At 37.1% G+C, this 22,979-nt stretch overlaps 1 protein-coding gene across 2 annotated transcripts in view; it reads right to left on the bottom strand.

Annotated features, from left to right (window-relative positions):
• The window catches only part of sema5a (sema domain, seven thrombospondin repeats (type 1 and type 1-like), transmembrane domain (TM) and short cytoplasmic domain, (semaphorin) 5A), a 189,308-nt gene that overhangs the window by 40,370 nt on the left and 125,959 nt on the right, over window positions 1-22,979 (bottom strand). For both annotated transcript variants that reach the window (XM_069913602.1, XM_069913603.1), the window contains exons 13-15: window positions 16,468-16,649; window positions 16,092-16,235; window positions 2,095-2,242 (exon numbers count right to left, since the gene is read on the bottom strand). In XM_069913602.1, coding sequence (XP_069769703.1) covers window positions 2,095-2,242; window positions 16,092-16,235; window positions 16,468-16,649 — 474 coding nt within the window. The remainder of the gene's footprint in view (window positions 1-2,094; window positions 2,243-16,091; window positions 16,236-16,467; window positions 16,650-22,979) is intronic.

Here is a 22,979-nt window from a genome sequence, read left to right as displayed (position 1 = left end):
AGAGGTAGTTTCCTGGCTTGCACCACTCACCTGGTGCACTATCAGAGGCTCCATTAGGCATCCATCTATGACTTCTCTTACTTTCCATAGCATCCTGTTTTAGATCCTGTTAGGCCCTGAGGATTTATCCATAATAATGTGCACCAACATCTTAAAAATTTCCTCCTTCCAATACAAACATTCCAGAATGTTAGCAGAGATTATCCCTAACTGTCCATTCTCCATATCCTACTCCATAATGGATATCGATGATTCAGGACTCCATGATGTCCCTTGGCTCCACAAAAAGATTTCCTCATTGGTTCCATTGGCCCCAATTCTCTCCTTAGCTACCGCTTTGCTTCTAATATACTTTATTTAAAGTCTTTATAATTGAAACATTTCTTCTTTCCACAATTTTGCACTTCGTCATAAAATTGAAGGAGGGAAGAGATATAATAACTTCATATTCCAGGCTCTTCCAGATGAGGCAGATTCACCTGCACCCACCTCATCTACTGCATTTGATGCTCTACGTAGCCTCCTCAACATAAAGTCCATGTATTGACAACGTTTTTGTAGAGCACAGCCATTTAATACCATTTTAATTCCTCTTTCCGTTCCCCCACCAACTTGTCCATCCTCAGCCTTCTCTACTGCCATAATGAAAGCAAACACAAACAAGAACAAAGTCTTGCATTCCTTTTGAGTTACATACACTTCAATGGTAGGAATGTTGAATTTTGTAATTTCAGGTAACCTATTCACTGTGAAACCTTCCACTTCTCCACAAGGTCCTCTCATACTTTGTTCACCTTTCCCATTTATATTTGCCAATCTAGCTTATTCCCCCTAACACATACCCACCCCCCATCCGGTTCTGCAGTCCCCTACCTCTACCTTCTGCTTCCCCACCTGGCTCTATCTGCACCTCATCTTCCACCTCACCTGGTTCTACCTATCCCCTACTCAGTACCCTCCTCACCCATCTCCCTTATCTCCTTATACTGACCTGATCTGAAATGCCAACCATCCCTCTGTCTCCACAGATGGTGCTCAACCCAAAGTGTTCCTCTAGCAGTTTTGTTTTTTTTGCACCAGATTCCAGTATATTCAGTCCTCTTGTATCCCCACTTCTTTTCCAACCTGTTAAAGCAGTTATTTAATTCTAATTTATTAATTTATTCATGATAGGTTGCTTGAAGATTTTGCTTTTGAACCTACGCTAAATGAAAGTCAATACAAGCCAGCTCAAGATCTGCAGAGACCACAGCATTCCATCACAGATATGGCCAATAAATGGCCAGCAAATGGTCACCAAAGCTCACAAAATGAATCACCAGCCCAAAACAGGCTGAGCTATTCAAAGTCTGTTCAAGCATCCACACGGTCTGTGAGATTAGGTGAGAAAATAAATGAAACTGAACTTATAAATTTCAATTACAGGTTGTCCTCGACTTCTAACCTACGCGAGTTATGTCCACCGGCTCATATGACCAAAATTGTAAAAATATTTATTAAAACTACTGTACAAGTTCATAATTTGTATTAAAAGTACTGTATACAGTGGTCCCCACTCCCGGCAGCAGTCTCAAGTCCCCATTCCCCATCGGCAGCCCGAGATCCCCATCCACCCAGCTGCCCGAAATCGCCATTTCCCAGCAGCAGCCCGAGGTCCAGTTCCCCAACTTTTGATCAACCCGAGTTACAACCAATCCTTTGGTCCCCGTTACAGTCACAAGTTGCGGACTACCTGCATGTTGCTATTTCAAAAGAATATGGTCTTAAGGAGACACTGGCTGTATCTGTTGAATCAAATTATAAATCCTTCTAACAGCTGTGTAATTTTTATTTAGTTGGAATTAGTTCAGCTGACACCTCAATTTTTCACACTGTGGCATATTCTGTACAAGATGTGATGTTGGAAAGATTTTAGCTTTGCACTCAATTTAAAGCACAATATTTGCTTACATTAAGTCTATATTCTGGCAACAGAATGCTTGACATTTAGAGTAATTGACCTGAAAATTTTCATTTAAGTACATCATTTCAATGCTTTTGAAAAGATGCAAATATCCTTTGGTTATACTTTTGATGTTATTATGATAAACTCACCACATTACAACCTGGACAGTCATCACCATTCTGACACGTTCTTCTCCGAGCTTGAACTCCTCCCCCACATTGTGCAGTACAGCGTTCCCAAGGACCCCAAGGAGTCCAGAATGTGTGCGGAGCACATTGAAGATACTCATTGCAGTACCTAGAAAGGAAACATGCCAGATTATACACTCATGTAGAAAAAAGAGCAAGTTAACATTGTTTTTTCCTTTCTTTAATTTTGATTCCACTTTTTGTTACCTGTACATCGAAAAAGAATTTCTTAAAGTAACAAGGAGAACTCTAAATTCCAAGGAGACTTTACAACTGCAAATGGAAAAGTGACCTTATAATGAAAATTTAACAAAAAGTTACATTGAAATTATTTATGAATTAAAATACAACAATGAAACTGACTGCAGTTGCTTAATGTTTAGAATGAATAAAGGATATCCATACATTAGTGTCAGTATAAAAGACACCTTCATACTCTCTCTCAGAACTTGGAATTTAATTAACCATTGACTGCACTTAGGGCTTTCTCTGGCTGCTGTGGTTTATGCAGCTTCAGTTCACAATATCTGATTAAATACAATGGTAGCAGGATAATCAAATGATGCACTAAAGGAAAATTTTGCTGAAGCTGCCAACATTATTAAGAGAAGTTTTCTGAAATGCAATTATAATACTGAGTTATCCATGCTTCTGATAGATGAGGTGGTAGGTTAGCAAATCACTGGCACATAGTAGTCATGTGACTGTACCTCGACCAGAATTTTCATGCACATGAAACTGGGGCATTCTGAATTATTTGTAAAGGAATTTTGATTTTTGCTTTTATTTGACAATCTCTCCAGGGCATTCCCACCATGATGAATTATACCATGGCTAATGGGGAAGTTGAGGTATTTATAATTGTGAAGAGTTCAGTTTGTTTTAGGAAAGCACAGATCATCTCCAACATGGCTAGCAAAGGAACCAAACAAAAAAAGGAATAACATTTGAAAGTGACAGCATGCCAGACGCTGCAGCACTCTTTCCCATACGGAATAGTTTTCAAGTGCTATGTTCCCTGTCTTTCTCAAAGTTCATCATGACTGCCAATCCTGACATTAATTATCTCAACCAGTGCACCTGCACAGCAGGCCTCAGAAACTATCAAGGACATTTGAGGAGGAGCTGACCACATGCAATTGGAAAGGCTCTGCACTGAGAAAGGTTACACTACTGGGAGTCAGCAGCTATTGGAAAGTTGAGCTCAGGGACTTGAATAATAGACATGGTTCAAGGGTCATGCAACTTGCCAGCCTACATCAACATGTTGAATGCATTACTAGAAAAGCTGATGTATACAGATCCAATTTTCTATTGAAGTCTACAGGCAGATAAACAAGAGTTGAGGGGGAACAAAATGAAGTCAACTCGTTAAGTTTAATGTACAAGTACAACTCGACGAAAGAGTGTTCTCTGGTCCTCGGTGATCCTCTCTGCCACTCTTATGGTCCTGTGGATTGACCTCCCATCCATTTCTCTGCAGCAACCGTGCAACACAGTGATGCAGCCGGCCAGGATGCTCTCAATAGAGCTCCTATGAAGCATGGATAAACTGAATTGCTTTTAAGAAACATCAGCATAGGGACAATGGGTTGAATCGTCTGCTTAAACACATAACTTACCTTCTCTCCATGGGGAAATATTGTCTCTATAGTCTCAAAATTGTATTCTTTGTACTGTGAAATTCCATGATAAACATATAATCCTGTATTTAAATATTAAATTCAGATTAGAAATAATTATCAAGGATAAAGATAATGTGTGTGGATTATGCTCTCCCAAAAGTTGTAAAATTTAAATACCTGCTTAAACCAGAGTTACCATAAGACGCTGGTGCAGAAGTAGGTCATTTGGATCATGGCTGATGTATTTTTCTTTTCAACCCCATTTCTCTGCCTTCTCCCCATAACTTTTGACACCCTTATAAATCAAGAATTTATCAATCTTCACTTAAATAAACCCAATGAATTGGCCCCCACAACCATTTATTACATTACTGTGTAAGACAAAATATCCAAAATAAGGCTGTCATGCTGGGGAAACTGCATCTATGAACTGACAGTAGTGAGACAGTATCAGGATTTCTTGATATTAGTAATTCTTGACCTGAAGATGAGGCAGAGAAGAGTCAGACTTTGAAAATAAAATTGTTTTCACAACTTTATTAGTACTCTATTTGGTTTTTGTTAAAATTATTTACATTTTTAATTTTAAAAACCTAATTATATTTAAAGACCTGTAAATGCATTTAGAAACCATAAACAAAAGCTTACGAGCTTCGACAAAGCAAAGCTCATACAGCTTCATCTATTGGGGGAAGGCTGGGAGGGAATTCTTAAGATGGAGCCTCAGCTGTATGCCATGTAAAGGCTTGCCAAATCTTGCCAGATAGCTCCCGGATGCAGTCAATTTGACTCACCCTCCACATGCAAGTGCGGGCAGGTGACAGCTCAGTTTGTCCCAGGGTGTTATTCAGGAACATGCATGCTCTATTACTGCTCCACTTGCTTCTGGAAATCACTTCTGATGCAATAAATACAAGCACATCTGGTATCTTTAGCATTCTGACATACCTGTCCACCCTTTTGCTCTTTTCTGTGCATACCACCAATCAAAATCCCAGGGTATTTCAAATTTTTAATAACATCCATGTACGGATAATAACTTTGCAAGCATTAACAAAAGAATAGATTTCAAGCAGCTTTACAGCACAAGTGACATAGAACAAGGATCTTGGCAAACCCCACAGGTCAAAACAATATATGGGCCTCACTGTTAGAGAAACTCTGGTGTCTGCTCCATTCTTGTTAACTTGCCAAGCAGCTGCATGCAAAGGCTGCCTTAATTCTACTAATCACAGCCATCTGACATGTGGAAACATAAAACAGCAAAGGGCTTTTAATATAAAACAAACACATTATATGTTCAGAGCCTTTGACAGAAGAAAAAAAATTCAGTCTTGTATATACTGTTAAAATTGTATAAAATGAAATCTTATCAGGGATACTAAACAAATTAAAATAGTATACGTGAAAACAATTTTTCTTGTCTTAAAAGACCTTTTTCTTAAGATGCTGAGTTTAACAAAGTTTAGATTCATCTCTAAAATATCAAGGCAAGTTCCACATATATTAGATATATTTTATAATATATTAGCTATATATTTTTTCATTAGATGTATCACTTAATAAATTTGAGACCACTGCTCCAGATTAAAGGTTGTGGCCAAGTTTCCTGGTTCTATTGGGAGCATTTCAAGACAGACTGCAATCTCCTTCCCTCAAGATCAAATCTTCACACCTCTTGCCTCAATGACCTTTCTCAATTCAGTCACATACTTGAAATTTAAGCATGGAATTAAATGTGTGGATTTTGGATACAAAGTGACACTTTCCTTTCACCCCAAAATAATTTTACAAAGATTTATATAAAGAAAAACAAAACACAACAAACATAAAAAAAAGAAAAAGAAAGAAACCCCCCCCCCCCCCCCCAACCCAGTTAGCTCCCTTAAGGGGAGCCAAAAATATAAATCATATATATAATTTTTTAAATAAATATTAATAACAGTTCAATATACATCCAATTGCATATATTTCAAATACAGAGACCACTTATCAACAAAAAGAATAATTTTCATGTAAATTATAAGTAATTTTTTCCATAACAATACAAGCCTTCAATTCATTATGCCAGTGTATTATATTAATTTCTACATCATCTTTCTAAGAACTAGCAATGCATTTACACGCTACCGATAACACCAAACGTACAAAAGCAATTTGAACTTTATCCAAACCCATTCCCCTTAATGAATACAAATCTCCCAACAAAAAAATCGTTGGATCCAAAGGTAGTTTAAAATTATACAATTTTTCCAAAACTATTTTAATTTCTTGCCAAAATGGTTGGATTTCCACACGTCCAAAATGCATGTAAAAAAAAGTACCAGTACATAAACCACATCCAAAGCAAGAATCCGAATTACTAAATGCATATTTTTTTTTTTAAATTTTTCCGGGGTCAAATACAATTGATGTAAAAAATTATAATTGACCATACCATATCTTACATTAGTCAATTTAATTACATTGTCTTGACACATGTTCATCCAATCATCTTCAGGAAAAGTAAACACTAAATCAGTCTCCCATTTAAGTTTAGATTTTTCCCAATCTGGTTTATCCAGATTGTAACTGAAACATATCCCTTCTTTGGTATAGTAGAAGTCAAAGATTCAAATTTCGACAAAGTAGGTAAATACATCTCTCTACCATAATTATCTTTTAGCAAAACCCTAAGCTGATAATACAAATAAATAATTTAAAGGTATTTCAAATTGTGTGTATTTTCTTGTTGATGCAATCATTATTAACAGGACTCCCACTTTATAAAAAAATGTCCAGGCATAAAATATCTAAAACATTTGGGTTACTTAGTTTAAATAATGTCTCCCAACTGGGACCATTTTTAATTGCCAATCTGTCTCCAATTAAGCACGTTGAAGAAGTGTCTATGGTCTAAATAGCAAATACTCAACCTTTTCTTATCAGATACCAGTTCATCACATTTCAATGTAAACGTATTTCAATATGTTAGTGTACGGTTCTAAAAAAAACTCTCACAGAATCATTGTGAAACTAGAAAGTTTGCAGACACTGTGGTTAATACAAACACAAAAGTGGTGGAGAAACTCAGCAGGTCAACAAAGATATGAAACCAATGTTTCGGGCCTGAGCCCTTCATCAAGGTTATGTACCTTTGCCTTCTATTCTCACAGAATCTTTATTCTGCACATTTTATCATGTTCATTTTGACAATTGTGCCTCCCAAACCCTACTGAAATATCATTCTGTAGAACCTTGACAGGTTTTTGATGCTCTAATGAATACCCAGTTTCAAGTGTGAATCTGGGTGATTAGTGCCAACAAAACTATTTAACAGAAGAAGCATCATGTCTGATGGTTACAGCTCTTTGTTTATTCCTTGAAGAAGGTCACACCCAAAATAAGGTTAATATATCATTACTTCCTATGGATGCTGCAAGACCGGCTGAGTTCCTTCCGCATTTCTGTGTGTTTTTTCTACAATCACATCATCTGCAGACTTTCATGTTTCATTCTACCTTTACTCAGCAGCTGCTCAACACATTTAGTCACCCGGACATGGAAGCAATCTCATTTGAACCTGTTCAGGAATAAACTTAAAAGGTTTTCAACTGAGATGGTGCCATACTCAGCAACTGTTGTTCATTAACAATACCTATTTTTCACACTTTGAGATGACTTTAAAATAAATTAAATGATCATTTTTACTTGACATAGCGGTATAAAATTCATTTGTGTCTGGGGATCCACAGTAAGCTGTTATAGCATAGACCCATCCTTGCAGTTATGGCTAGATTCTGTAATGCCAAAGGCATTCAGCACCATTCTAAGAACACTTGCACATTTTCCTGTGTACACTGTACCATTGCAAACCATTCAGCTCAAGGATGTAGCTGGCAAGAGCTGCCAATTACTCAGTTTCAACAGAGACGTAGTCCACCGCGATCTCTAAGGAGACAAGAGATGGAAGAAAAGAGCCGTGCTCCAAGAAGGAATGGTTGTAATGGTGACTCGGCAGTTGGAGCTGATTAAAAGAAGAGTTGTTCTTTTTTTTCTAATGTTTTTTTTAAAAAAAAAAGGAATATTAAATAATGATGATGTTAGTTTAAGGTGAAGTGAGAGTTGGGGGAGAGAACTGGATGGGCACTATTTCCTGAAAGTCATCTGCTAAGTGTGAGTTATCTCACACCCATTTTTTTTTGGGAGTTACCGCATTGCGCGGTTCAGACGGGAGGGGGTATTTTTAACCTCCTACCCGTTTTTTTTTTTCCCTTTTTTTGTATTATTAGATTAAAGAGTGAAGAGGTTTTTTTTGTGTTTATAAAAAAAAGCATAAGAAAGTATTTGATTGTTTAAAAAACTAAAAATTGATGTGGTTTTTTTTGTAAAGTTTATTCAGTAGATAAGGAATATTTGAAATTTAAATGTGAATGGGATGGATAAGTTTTTTTTTATATTTTTTTCTTTAACTTTAAGGTGAAAGGAGTGGTAATTCTGGTGTATATTATTTTGCTATTTTAGTTATAGAACGAAGGGAATAATGGTGAAAGTTATAAATTGAATTGTACAATTCTTAATGAGGCTTGAATTTTGTTTGTGGTTTATGCTCCATTTGTTGAAGATATAGATTTCGTTGTAGATGCGTTTTTATTATTTGGATATCTGAATTTTAACGTAATGATTGGGGATATTTAAATGTGGTATTGGAGCTTTTATTGGATAATTATTCAAGAGTAAAAGGGAAAAATGGTGGGAGTACTAAAATTGAATTGTACAATGTTTAATGAGGTTTGAATTTTGTTTTAAGATGGTGGTTTATGTGACTAATATGATGATAGATGTGAAATTAGTTGATATTTGGTGAAGGTTTATCTCTATAGAGAAAGTTTTTTTTATCTTTTTTTCTCATGCTACAATTTTTTTTAAAGAATTGATTATTGTTTAAGAATTTTTGATAGACAATGTTACTAACTTTACTAATTTTTTATATTAAGTTTGAGTTAAATATATGTTTCATCTTAACTCTGTTTGTTAAATATATGCATTTAAGTTTGATTTAAATATGTTTTTTAAGTCTGATATCTTAGTATTAATTACTTTTCTTTTTGTTAGTATTTTAATCGGTTATGTTTTTGTTTTTTTTTTGTAAGTGGGTTTTTTTCCTCACATATATTATTAACTTTATTAATTCTTCACTCTATTTTTTGGGGGGGAAGGGGGGGGTTGGACTAATTTGAGTTGGGTTATTAATGTGTAATAATTATTGGGGAGGGTATAGTTTATTTAGATTACTGATACTGTATAGTAATTTTATTATTTTGTCCTTAATTTTTTTTAATGTAATTCTATATGTTATTCATGTTATAAAATCTTAAATAAAGTTTAAAAAAAAAGGATGTAGCTGGCAGTCAAGGTCTGATTGGGCTATGGGTTATTGACAAGGAGTGGAGATATTCAGTAAGGCAAAGATATTTTTAGGGCCTGGGGCAACCAAGTGAGGGGGAAAAGGAGTATTGATTAGTGCCTGGTAAAGGGAAATGATTATTCATGGAAAAGTGAGGTCGTCAGATGTTCTGTGGTTTTAAGTCATCCTTGTCACTCATGCACCATTTCAGCAAGTTCTGGGCTTGTGAGTGAAAGGAAAATCAAGGCCACGGTCACAGAACAATGTGCTGCTTTAAGTACCATGAAATTAAAAGTCTTAAAAGATTTAAAACATTATATCTGGAGTTATTTTTTCTTAAAAAAAAAGGAAACAATCTTAACAACCTTATCATGCTGTAAAAATGCAGTTAATAGAAATAGCAACACTAAGAGAAGACTAAAATGACTGAGAAACAAATGACTAAATTAGCTCACTTCTTTCATTTGCTCATGCTTGCTTAGAGCTTGTAATGTGAATGAAAACATATTGTCATAGCTCTTTCATTTAGGTCCAAGTTGCCCTTGCATTACATATAACAAGAGGTATGAAAGATATTTCTGGTAGAGTCTAATACTTGTAAGTTACAGAAAGCCAAGTTCTGAAGCATTCAATATAATTGTTACATTTGAGCCAAATATAAACTCATTGCAAATGATTTTGGCACAAAATCCAATCACAGAGAATATTAATGGATACAAATTATTTAAATTCAGAAACAAGAAAAATACTCAAATTTTCACACTCTACAAAGATAAGGGAATGAAAATTAATATAGCACACCACAGAATTAAGTTAAATATGTAGCTAGATGCATTCCAAAAATGAACTAACAAGTAAAGGCACTGCAGATGTATCAAAGTATTCCACCCTACTAAGTCCTACTAAATGTACAAAGTAGTGAATGCTAAACTATGCAGTTAAGACTTAGTTAAATAAGAATGTCTGCAGATGCAGTGATTGTAGTTGAATGCACAAAAGTGCTGGAGAAATGGTAAATAAAGATACATGACCAATGTTTTAGGCCTAAACTTTTCGTCAAGGTATGAGCAAAAAGCAGGCACCTGAATAAAATTGGAACGGTTAAGAATTTGTCTGGTTTGCTGTTACTAGCTTTCTTCAGCATCCATTTAGTTATTTCAACAAATTTTGTTGGGAAAATATCTTCTAACCAACCTTCTGAGTATTCTTTTATCACTAATTCCATCCTGTGTTCTCATTTTACTGACCCGTGGACAGAAGTTTTCACTACTAACTCCTTGAATCCTTTGGAAACATGCTACCTCAATTAATTTCTCTTCTTATTCTGGCACCAACTATACCACCAACATCACACTCAACAGCCGATCAGCTCCATCTCATCAATTATAGCTGCAGAATTATTTTTGTCCATCACATATTTCTGAACTTCCAATGAGACCTCATCTTACAAGGGTTGCTGCTCAGAGAATCAATGGCATAGACCTATTTCTGATATGTTTGCCATGAAAGTGGCACCTGTGGGACAGCAGAATTGCAAAAATCACCCAACATTGTCCTCTTTCTACTAATTTACTTTGTCCCCTTTCTAAGACTGAAATCAATTTGCAACCTTTGAGTACAATAATTTATTAATCATAGCTTGACCAAAGTCTTATATCAATTTATCAACTTCTCACAATGTCTTCCAATTTAAAAATTCAAGATCAAAATAACTTGTATGTTTAAAATAAACATAATTATTATTAATGTGGCCATGCTAAAAACATTATACAAAACTGAGTCAGTCATTTTGCTTAAAATTATAGTGACAAGTATGCACAACAATTAAAAAAAATACACAAGGGAACCATCTCGAGGCATAAATCCAAATCAGGTCAGGATGACTGCAGTTATTTATGCCTCATAGTGTAACATGATAGTGAAACTACAAAATTGCTAAATCTGGACTACAGGTTAAATGTACAACTTCAAAAGAAACATAAAATTTTATTATGTGGTGGTTTTTAAATGATTTGTAACTTTATATGTTTTTGACAGTTTTCTATTAGTTGGTTTAGAAGATTTATGCATTTTTCAAAAGCTCCACAAAAATAACAGCTCACAACAAACAGTAAGGTGAGGAGAAAAGACTGGTTAAACAGCAGGAAAAGGAATAAACAGTTCTTTTTCATGCTGGCCAGCATCCTACTTGGGCTCTACACAGATCAATAGTCCTTTCTCTGCTATCTGTAATCTATATTAATGATTTAGATGAAAAGAAGATAATATATCCGAATCTGTTGATTAAACAAAGCCCGACAGGAAGGCAATTTATGAGGTTGTAAAAGTTGCAGTGGAGTAGGAAAATGTAAATTTATTGTCTTTGGTATAAGAATTGAAAAACCATTTTAGATGGTAAGAAATTAGCAGAATATTAGAATACAAAGTGATGGTAAGAAACGTAACAAATAGAAATAGAAGTTCACTGTGTGATAACTTGAAGCTGCTCTGCCATTCATTAAAATCAGATCTGATCTGTGGTCACATCTCTACTTCTCTGCCCAAACTTGGTAATCCTCAGTGAGCGACCGACAAAATGCAGGAAATTAACAAGCAAGTCCAGAAAACAAATAGGAAGCCCAATGATGGTCTTTATAGTAAGAAAGGGCAAGGTCTTTATTCAACCATCTGGGAATTTACTACACCATGCAGTTTCATTTTCATTTCTAAATCAAGTCCTATTGCCATGTAACAGGCTCACTAGGATATTTCTTAGGACAAAGGATTTATTGTAAGAGAAAAGATTATGGAAAACAAATATGATTCAATGAAGTCTATAATAATAGGTTATTTCATTGAAACAGACAAGGTCCTGACAGGAATTCTAAGATACAATTGGATGGCATTGTGTGCAGCTAATAGAGTTGCTGTCTCACAACTCCAGTGACCAGAGTTCGATCCTGACTTCAGTCGATGCCTCTATGGAGTTTGGACACTTCCCCTGTGATGAGTTGAGATTCCTCCAGGAGCTCTGGATTCTTTTCTCATTCAAAGTTGCGCAAGTTTGTACTTCATTGGTAAATTGTTGCTCATGTGCAGAGGATTGGCAGAATTTAGGGGAAAATTGATGAGAATAGAGGCAGAATAAAATAGGTTAGATTGGGATTAATGTAAATAAGATTGATGTTTGACATGGACAATGGCAGAAGGATCTCTGCGCTGTATCTTACTAAGGTAGATGGCAACTTTTTGCTTTACACCTATGACCATGATCAGTAGAATTATACCATCTACAAATTTGCTGACAATACCACGGTAGTGAGTTATATAAAAAGGAGTGATGAGTCAGGAAACAGGAGAGAGATTAAAAACTTGGTTGAAAGATGTACTAACAACAACCTCACATTCAATGTCACTAAAACCAAGGGACTGATTGTGAACTTTATGAAGAGAAAACCAAAGATGTACGATCCAGTGAACATTGGGGGAAATCAGAGGTGGAGAGGGTGAGCAAATTTAAATTCCTTGGAGTCACTATCTCGGAGGACCTTTCCTGGACCCAACACAACTATGCCCTGAACAACACTGGGGATTCCTGTACCAGTAAATCTGACAGCAATTCCTTCAGAATTATTAAATAAAACTGAAGATGAATGTTTATTCCAAAACTCTTAGTTCAATACACAAAAGTGATGGAGAAACAATGTTCCTCTGTAGCAAAGATACATAACCAATGTTTCTGACCTGAGTCCTTCATCAAGGTACTAATAAAATGCATTCAGGCACCTTAAGAAATGGTGGGGGGAGGAGCAGGATGGGACCACAGGCCCACAGGTAAGAGGTCATAAGGTGGATTATGGGAGGGCAAAAGAGAAAAAAGCTGGGAAGTAATGGGGGAAGAGGATCATTTTCCGAATTGAGAGGGAAGGGAGTTGGGAGCTGGAGGAAAGGAGACAGAGGGACAGGGAGAGAGTTAGAGACTGGAGAGGAGCCTAACGGAAATTGGTCGATGTTAATGCCATCTGGTTGGAGAGTGCCCAGATAGAATATTAGGTGCTGTTCCTCCAATTAGCGGTGGTCTCAGTTTGGCAGTGCACAAGTTCAGGGACAGACATGTCGCTGTGGGAGTGGGATGCAGAATTTAAATGGATAAAACCATGTTCAGAAATGTAGGCATGTGACGGAGCATGGGATTGAAATAGTTAGCCACTGGGAGGTCCCCGTTATTGCTGCAGACAGTGTAAAGGTGCTCCAAAACTATTCATTCTTTTGCTGCATTTAAATTGATAGGTTCATGGTCAATGCATGTCTGGTTTTCTTCTGAATGTCCTGGTTCAAGCGGAGCTGGAAATATTGAGCAGAAAAATTTACTCCAGTCCTTCAGTAGGCTGTCATTTAACCTTCATACCCCAATACCATTACCCTACCACAATAAAATTAATGTGCTGCAGTAATAATGGTATTTTAATAAAATATATATTAAATGTCCTCTAGGTTTGAAAATAATTTCTGTTTACGTGCCTTAAACTAATTTGAAATAATTATAAAGAGTACCGGGAACACAAGACAGAAATATGACCAGATTTAATTTACAACATTCATAGGAACACAAGTGCTTTGTCTGCAGAGATGGATCTTAAATTCAAGTTTATGAATAGTTCAGGTCAGTAAACTTTGAGCTTTCCTAAGTGTTTACAGTTTAATTTAATCTACAGCCAAAAGTAAAACCCACCACTGCCTAGGAGATCAAATATCAGCAACTGTACCGTTTTACAATAGCAGAAGATTCAACTGCTGTTCTCTGCGTTGACTAGCCTTCAAATCATACACTTTCTGGTACATTAACCAATGCATTCGTCCTACAAAAAACATTAATATTTTTCCTTATATAAAACAGTACATCAGGAACCAAAGTTTGATACAATGGAGTGTATCCATTGTCCTCAGATGTGTCATTATGCCTGTTTTTGAGCAGACATGCAATCCTTCCTGCACATTATACAGATTTTCACCCATCTAATTTTCCCATACAAATCACTCTCCATATTGAGGTATGAACAAAAAGCTTCTTGTGAGAGGAAGCCCATCCTGCCTTTTTAATTATTCAAATACGTAAGAAACAAAAAAAGTTTCTAAAACATTTGTATTTTGTGAACTTCTCACAGTACTTGCTTTCTTATGCCATTGTCCAAATCTTCAAGGTTGCTAAATCAATTAGGTAACAATAAAATGGAAAAATGTAATCACTTTTCATTTATGGAGAGGAACATTAAGATCTAACTGCCAGCAGATGTGACTAGTGTAGATGGGCAACTTGATCAACACGGATGAGTTGGGGCTCAGGGCTTGTTTCTTTGTTGTAGCTCTATCACTCCAAGAGGTATCATCTACACTAAACAAATTTATCCCCTGAGATCCTTTTCAACTCCCCTCCACCCACCACCCTGATTCTGTTGCCACCCACCGATACTTAAGAGGCAACTTATAGTGACCCGTTTAACCTACACGTTTTTGGCATGTGAGAGGAAATCTAAGCACTCAGTGAGAATCCACGTGACCACAAGGAGAAATTGCTAACTCCACACTGACAGCTCTTGAGGTCAGTATCAAATCTGGTCAGCAAGAATTGCTGCTCCTTGATCTTATGCAGATTGATTTAGTTCCTTAACACATTACTGACAGTCAGAGATATCCCAAGCTTTTTTGTCTGAATGGCATATAACCCTCTGAACCAGTCATTCTCAACCTTTTTTTCCTACTCACATACCACTTTAAGTAATCCCTTACTAACCATAAACCACCTATGGCAACCTATGGGTGCTCTGTGGGTGATAAGGGATTATTTAAAATGGAATGTGAGTGGAAAGATAAAGGTAGAGAACCACTGCTCTAAACCTTTCTCTACATTACTGTCAAATGTCTTTTGAATGTAACAATTTTCCCTGTTTCTACCACTTCATTTGGCAGCTTGTTCCTTATACCCACACCCTTTATAGGCTTTTTCAGGCTCATTCTACGCTAAGAATGCACCTGAAGAAGCAGAAGTGGCCCTTTAAATTGCCGTTCAGGTGGCAGCGTTTAAAGCGCAACGCTGACCACCTGAAGGACACAGCTGCACAGGATGTGGCTCTGAGCACACTCCGGCTCCTGCCCAGTGTCAGCTGTGATCAGCAGCCTGACCCTTTAACATCCGCTTTCAGCCAGCTGTATTCAGGTGGCTGGGGGAGCCACTGAGCTGAGCTGATTATCCCTCTCAGAGGAGGGTTATGTAGCTCACCTCAAGAGCGCCTCCTGCACATTCAGGTGGCCTCAAAACAGTCACATATTGCCTAAACATGCGGCTTTACATGCGGGGCAATTGGCCACCTGAAAGTGCCTTATGTGAAGATATCATTTCCCCTCTCACCTTTCCCGTCTCCTTTTCTCCAGCTCTGCATTCACAGAGCCTCGCCTACTCCAATCAATTCTCACCTTTCCTCCTATCTATGTTCAATGATCTTTCCTTCTCCTAAATCTTTGAATTCAGGCGCTGCCTGGATTTTACTCATACTTTGAAGAAGGGCTCAAGCCAGTTATGTATCTTTATCTCCTATGGACGCTGCAAGATCTAAGATCCTCCAGCATTTCTGTTTTTACTACAATCACAGCATCTGCAGACTTTTGTGTTTTACTCCAATTGGAATTGAACCCAGTGAAGGAAAAATTTATGATTAAAAGCTTATTTAAATGTCTGAAAGCAGATGACAAACTTGTGTTCTGTGAGCACCATTCCCTTGCAAACTCCATTCCTGAAACTGGACACCAAGCAGGCTTTTCAGAATCAAAATAATGAGAAAACTAGTTTGTAACAGAGCTTTCATTAAAATAACCATCACCTGTAAATCCTGGAGATCAGCCCAGAACACAAACAATGCAGCCTCAAATGAACTACTCTAAAATGAATTGCACATCAAAAGACTTGGACGTACCGCTCCTCACGATTTTGTCCCACACAGACACGACCTCCACGCCGAGGAGTTGGATTGCTACAAGACCGCTGTCGAACCTGAAATCCAATCCCACAACTTGTACTGCAAGGAGACCATGGTGTCCAAGGAGTCCAACCACCATTCCTATCAAACAATTTAATTGGAACAAAATAAATGAGCTTGTGTCTCTCAGCCCACATGACATGGCACAAACTGAAAATCATTTACATTTTTTAGCTGATCAGATACTTACTAATACTTTTTGTCAATACCCAAAAGTTATAACTGCAAAAATAATGAGGTGTAAATAGGAAAATGACTGGTCTGTTATTCATAATATATGATACTTGGCATTATTTCCACTCTTTTTGCTTACCTGGAACAGTTTACAACCTCTACGCTGGGACCCTCACACTGTCGCCCTCCACACTGCGGAGCTGGACCATCACATGAGCGAGTTCTACAGACACATAAGCCAATAGTATTGCTGTCAGTGTGACTGCAGGGTTTCCAAGGAGACCAGCGTCCAAAAGCACCATCTGTTGTCATGTTTCTTATCTGAAAGGCAAACGTTCAATAAAATATCAGGACATGCTGTAGCTTTGAAAAGAAATAATTTACTTTTGATTGCTTGTGCAACAAATTAGAAGTTATTCCATATTTTGAAATAATTTAACATACTTCTGTTGATATAATTGTATTCAAATTGATGATGGTTCATTGGAATATATAATTCCATTCAACACACATTGATTGCTGTCAATGGAACAGAATTATAGTCCAATCAAAACACTTGACCAGCAAAAATATTGGACAACATACCTTTTAATATTTGATAACATTTTTACAAATTATTGTAAAATAACTTTATCTGAAATGTAATTATTGATCACTACAGAGTACTTTATGCACAGACATTCCTGTATATTAGAGTACAGTTCTCTGCATCTGTGAGGCTAACAAACTGTGAAAGTCTGGACAGCACACACAGGCCTTAACCAGCCTCCTATGCAAGGGTCCAGCAGTCAAGAAACTCTAAAAATCCTTTGTTTGTTTAGTTTTCTAGATAATTTGAGTGAATCCCCCATCTCCAGTGATCTTCCACCTGAATCCACCTTATTGATCACCTCCCTGCTCTGATCCTGGAGATCATGTGCTCAGTGTTGCTTTTTGAATTCCCCAATCATCTTCTCTGGTTTATTGTTCTGTTCTAGCCTCCAAACAATGTTAACCATCTTTTCCACCATTCAGATATTCTCTTTCTCTCCAATCCATTCTGTACCCCTCTTTGACTTCCTGCTCACTGACCATCTCCACCTCCCCCCCCCCTCCCCAAATCACCCAATCAATCCCCTCTCACTCAGCCATAATGGGACAAGGAGCTCAATGCACAAGGACAGGATTTATTGCTTCTACTATACAATTTAAGACCCTCTTGACTACACTTGAAAATTACATAGGCTGTATCCCCCTCCCTCCCACTGCATCACTTCATGCCATGAAAACGTAGCCTTGAAGAATTTTTAACCTGTTTTTAAAAGTCATATAATTTAAGCAGCTTTTGAAAAATAGTCTATTAACTCATTTCTATGCACAATTATACTTTGGAGGTCTGTAACATCATGAAAAATACTTGATTTAATCCTCTAACAATGTTTCAGTTTATTGTTAATAAAATAAATACCTATTTAACTGTGTATTATGTAAGGCAAAGGAGGAAAAACCCAACACCCAACCCCAACCAACCAATTTTCCCTTGCAACCGCTGCAATCGTGTCTGCCTGTCCCGCATCGGACTGGTCAGCCACAAACGAGCCTGCAGCTGACGTGGACTTTTTACCCCCTCCATAAATCTTCGTCCGCGAAGCCAAGCCAAAGAAGATGTAAGGGATTAAATTTGGAGAATGGGTAAAGGACATCATTCTAATTACATTGCTCAAACTTAAAGCATAATAGAAAACATTAACAAGAAATACGTGGACTGGATTAGGCAGGCAAATTATCAAACATCTGTTGGTGGGTCTGTGGATTAGAAGTCCTTTTAGTGAAACTAATGAAGTTTCCTGGAGGGGGAATTCTTCCCAGATATGTACAAACTTCAATTTCCTGTTCCTTGGAATAAATTGCGGCCCAATAATGGGAACTGTCAGAATTTCAGGATTCCAAATTTTTACTCTAGCATGTGGAATATTACCGAGATTCATGAATTCAATCTGCTGGTTTGACCCCCCCAGTTTCCCAATGCATTGAACTATGTGGACCTAGTGATCTCAAGTCCAAGAAATAACCATTTCTAAGCATGCTTAACTGGGCATTCAGAGGACATGAAAGAACACAGATTCATTGCTTCCTCACAAATTAAATCTTAATACTGTTTGCTCCACCACTCCCCAACCACCCAGTTCCATCCTCTCTTGCAGCTTACTCTTCCATTACTGTCATGCTCTAATGATCTGCTTCCAGAGATATTCCAGGATTAACTGTCTACTCAGAGCTCCATTATTCATTCATTCATGAGTTCAGGACTCAGACTAGCCACAGACCTCCAGAGATACACCTTTAAACCAGCACAATTAGTAATAATTTTATTGTCAGCAGTTTGTTTCAACTCAACAGAACTGTAAACTGCAGCACTGAAAAGAGTGCCTCTAATATCTCTGCGGTTAGGGATCCAGGGTAAATGCATAGGAGTGTTTTATCATCTCCTTTGGGAATGTAGCAGGATTTGCAGTTGGAATTATGAACAGATGCACTAAGGCCACTGATTTCTAATTACCTGCAAACAGTTTGATGGATAACTCAGAACTTGGACCTCAGTAGCATTAATAATTGTAGTTGTACTGCATTCTATTGAAGTCTGACAAACAGAAAAGTGGGCTTTTTGAATCTCACCAAGGCAACACATTTGCTATAAAACCTATTAAACCCCTAGAAGCACCATTAAGATTTACTTAATAGGTTATAAAATCTACATTGAAATTAGAACATACAATTATCACAGAAACAGGCCCATTGGCCCACAATATCTATGCAAACATGGTGCCAAACTAAATTAATAGAGAAATCAAGCTAACACCTGTATTGTCCAGTTACCAGAGACTTGTCTGTTTTTGGCACAAAAATTCAAATGAGATAGAGAATGCATCCCAACTTGCCATCATTTGACATTATTGGTTCTTATTATTTTAACAAGACAAACATTTCAACCTATCTGTGAATAAATGTAAAGATATTGAACTGGCTTTTGCATTTAATGACAACTGATGTTCAACAAAACTGATCAGCAAATGTTTATTGCTCTTAGGGTATAAACTTCCATGTTTTCCAATGTCATTTGCTGTCAGGTATCAGTTCTAAGGGACATGCAGACATCCAATGGCTACAATACTATTACACTAGCAAAATAGCAATTCACATTGAAGAATTCTCACAGACATCAAATAAGAGAATGATACATGATATTTATCCAACATCAAATATCTTACAGAGTGAAAATCTAGACAAAACTTTCATGAGGGGCCTAATGTGGCTCAAACATCATAACCAAAATTTGTTTTTGAATTTCTAGGTTAAATTTTCTGCCCTGATTCCCTGATCCAGAATGCTCACTCACAAATACTCCTCGTTCATGTTTATTGTCACATATACCAAGGTCAAAGATAAAGTTAGTTATGCAGGTGTAAGAAATCGATCTTGCTTTCTCAGTGCTATCCAATTGCAACAGTTTCCCATTTTGTAATGAGAAGACCCCAGCCCTTATGCGTCCAGAATGCCTCTGAGATTGACAGATTTTTGTGAACCAAAGTTATGAAGGGAGATGGAACAAGAGAAATGAATCACAAATCAATTTATATGCAAAAAATAATGGAGTTAATGGATTACACAGGAGCGACCATTGCCAAGTAGCTTCTGAAGCTTTTAAAAATTGACCATCTCATTTTTGATAAACCTTTTTGCCCAGTTGTTTTTCAAAGAGTTTTGCAAATAAATAGCCTTGTTAGGATCTGAGTAAATGTGGAACAAACTCATGAACCTAAACAATTTTTTGGTAAATTTAGAGATAACGGTCCACAAGCCCATCCCATCCAAATACACCCATGTAACCATTTAACTTACTGTACATCTGTGGAATAAGGGATAGAACCATAGCACCCATAGGAAACCCAGGTGGAGAACGAACATACTCCTTACAGACAGTGGTGGATCCCTAAACAAACTCATGAACCTATTTCTGTTCTTGCTTTGAAACAACTAATACCATTTTTGTGATGTCTCTGTATATTGGAACTTTCCATAATAATAACACTGCTAAAATATTGCAGTCCTTTTACCAACTTCACTACCTCTTCACAGTAGGATTGGCGTAGTGGTTAGCACAACGTCTTTACAGCGCCAGCGATCAGAACCAGGGTTTGAATCCTGTGCTGTCTGAAAGGAGTTTGTACATTCTCCTCGTATCTGCGTGGATTTTCCCCAGGGGCTCTGGTTTCCTCCACCATTCGAAACGTACTGGGTATAGGTTAATTGGATGCAAATTGGGTGGTATTGACTCATGGGCTGAATGGCCTGTTACCGCACTGTGCGTTTAAATTTAAAAAATTAAATTTATTCTAGATCGCAGAATTAATGTTCCTTTCTCTTTCACCCATAGTTTATTGCAGCACTGAATAATCTTTCTATTCTGCTTCATTTATTACAGTCATGATACATGTTCTCATTCTCCTCCCTTCAGAATTCAAACTATGAACATTCTTTACAATTCTCTGATGGTAGGGTTCAACCTGGTGACCTTCTCTGCAGTGCCACCAGATCCTGAGTGAATAGCAACTGAATCAATTTATCCTGGGTGTGAACAGAGGACTCAGCAGTTCATCAGACTATCTCAGATCTATACTGTGCTGACATGACTATATAATCCAGCGGTCTATTAGCACCATTCATTCCTTAGTTTGAAATAAATTAAGAGACATTTCCATCTGCATCCCCCCTCCCCCCCCCCCACCCTCCGGGTGCCTTATAGACTTGAACATTCCCTGTAATCTTTTATCATATCCCCTTGATCTTTTGAATGACCAATTTGATAAGTGGTCATTTAGTAAACTTCATGACTTTTTTTCTTAATAACATAAATTGGAAAGTGTTAAGCAGAAACACTTTTTAAAGAAGACATTCAGTTCAAGAAGGCCTTAAATCAATAAATTAATGAAGTTCTCTATGTTTATTTTTTCTTTTAAAATAATATTCTTAAGTTAATTTTACATTGCCTAAATGTGATTTGGAAGCACTTTGTATATCATTAGTAAAAGTCACGGCTGTGGTGCATTATCATACGGCTTCTTTGTGCCTTTGACCGTCAAACATCATCCACTGCCAAAGTCAAATATTCTAAAACTTCTACAGGTGCACTGGGGAAAGTCTATTGACTGGTATATTGAAGGTCTACACTATTGTACTACATCACTTTATTTTTGTAGAGGATTATTGTGAATATTTATCCATCTATCTTGTGTATCAATTGTCTTTTTTTTAGATCAATTAACTTTTCTATAACAGATTTTCTTTACAAGTACTTGTTCAGCTATAGCAAGCAAGAACTTTGATGCCAGCGAGAATTTCATATGACAATAAGCATTATTTTTTAAAATTTAGACATACAGTAACAGGCCCTTCCAGCCCATGTGCCCATGCTGCACAAATACCCCAATTAACCTACAACCTCTGTATGTTTTGAAGCATGGGAGGAAACCAAAGCACCCAGAGGAAACCCCACACAGACACTGGGAAAACATACAAACTCCTTACAGACAGTGTTGGATCCAACACGGATCACTGGCACCGTAATAGTATTGCACTAGCCTTCTGTTCCCTTTTAACTTAGAAAGTAGTAGCTAATAAACACAATTTTGTTATTCACACCCTGAATTTCTTCTCAAATTCATCTTCTAAAACTCCTGGAGAGAGAGTTTAAGGACTCCTGATCATGATCCAACTTCTGACTTCCAACTTTGACTTGACCTGTAGCTGCAACCCTCTTCCAAGCTTCTTGTTACTGCCATACTTGACCACTATTACTCTCCAGATCAGCTTGTTAAGTTGAAGGATCTTTGGATTTTCATCAACATCCAAGGTGAAATTTACTGTAATTGTTGACCAAATTAGTTGCAGGACATTTTCATATTCTTTCCAAAATTCCACAGCTAGACCTTAGATTTCCAAACATCCTGACATTTAAACCAACCCACAGTACAAAATGATAGAAGCCATGGATATTACACTAGTGAAAGGGGAAAATATAGCAAATATTGGCATCATTGACATACAACTCAAAGTAAATTATAGGTAAACAAATAAGCCAAGGGCATTTGGAATGCATCACCAGGAGTGGTGCTAAAGGCTGGTATAATAGGGACTTTTAAAAGACTCTTAGACAGGCACATGGATACAAGAAAAAAAATAGAGAGTTATTGGAGTAAGATTAGTTTTCTATCCGTTGGCACAACATTGTGGGCCAAAGGGCCTGTACTGAGCTGTAATGTTCTATGAAACGTAGTCATTTTGAAAAACTACTGTTCCTTTCCTCAAATAGTTTGCACTTGGAGATTTCCATGATTAAACTCAAAAGGTAAAGTCGCAAACTCTAATTGGAAGCTTAAACTCCATGCCTACCTCTGTCACACATTCCTCCACCCAGGGAGATGCCATACCAGGGAGAAGAACGTCATTAAATTGCAATGAGTCCAGTTTTAGACAGAACTGCACTCATCCAGCCTCAGCCACAATAATTCATATCTTCTAAATTATAGAGTGTTTAACTTCTTATAACAACAAAATAATTTTCTGCAACAGTATGTTTCAAAGTCTCCCATCGCAGAATATCACTGCTGTCTG

This window comes from Narcine bancroftii, chromosome 1, assembly GCF_036971445.1.
Source record: "Narcine bancroftii isolate sNarBan1 chromosome 1, sNarBan1.hap1, whole genome shotgun sequence".
Taxonomy (NCBI): Eukaryota; Metazoa; Chordata; class Chondrichthyes; order Torpediniformes; family Narcinidae; genus Narcine; species Narcine bancroftii.
This window is presented reverse-complemented; position numbering and strand designations above follow the sequence as displayed.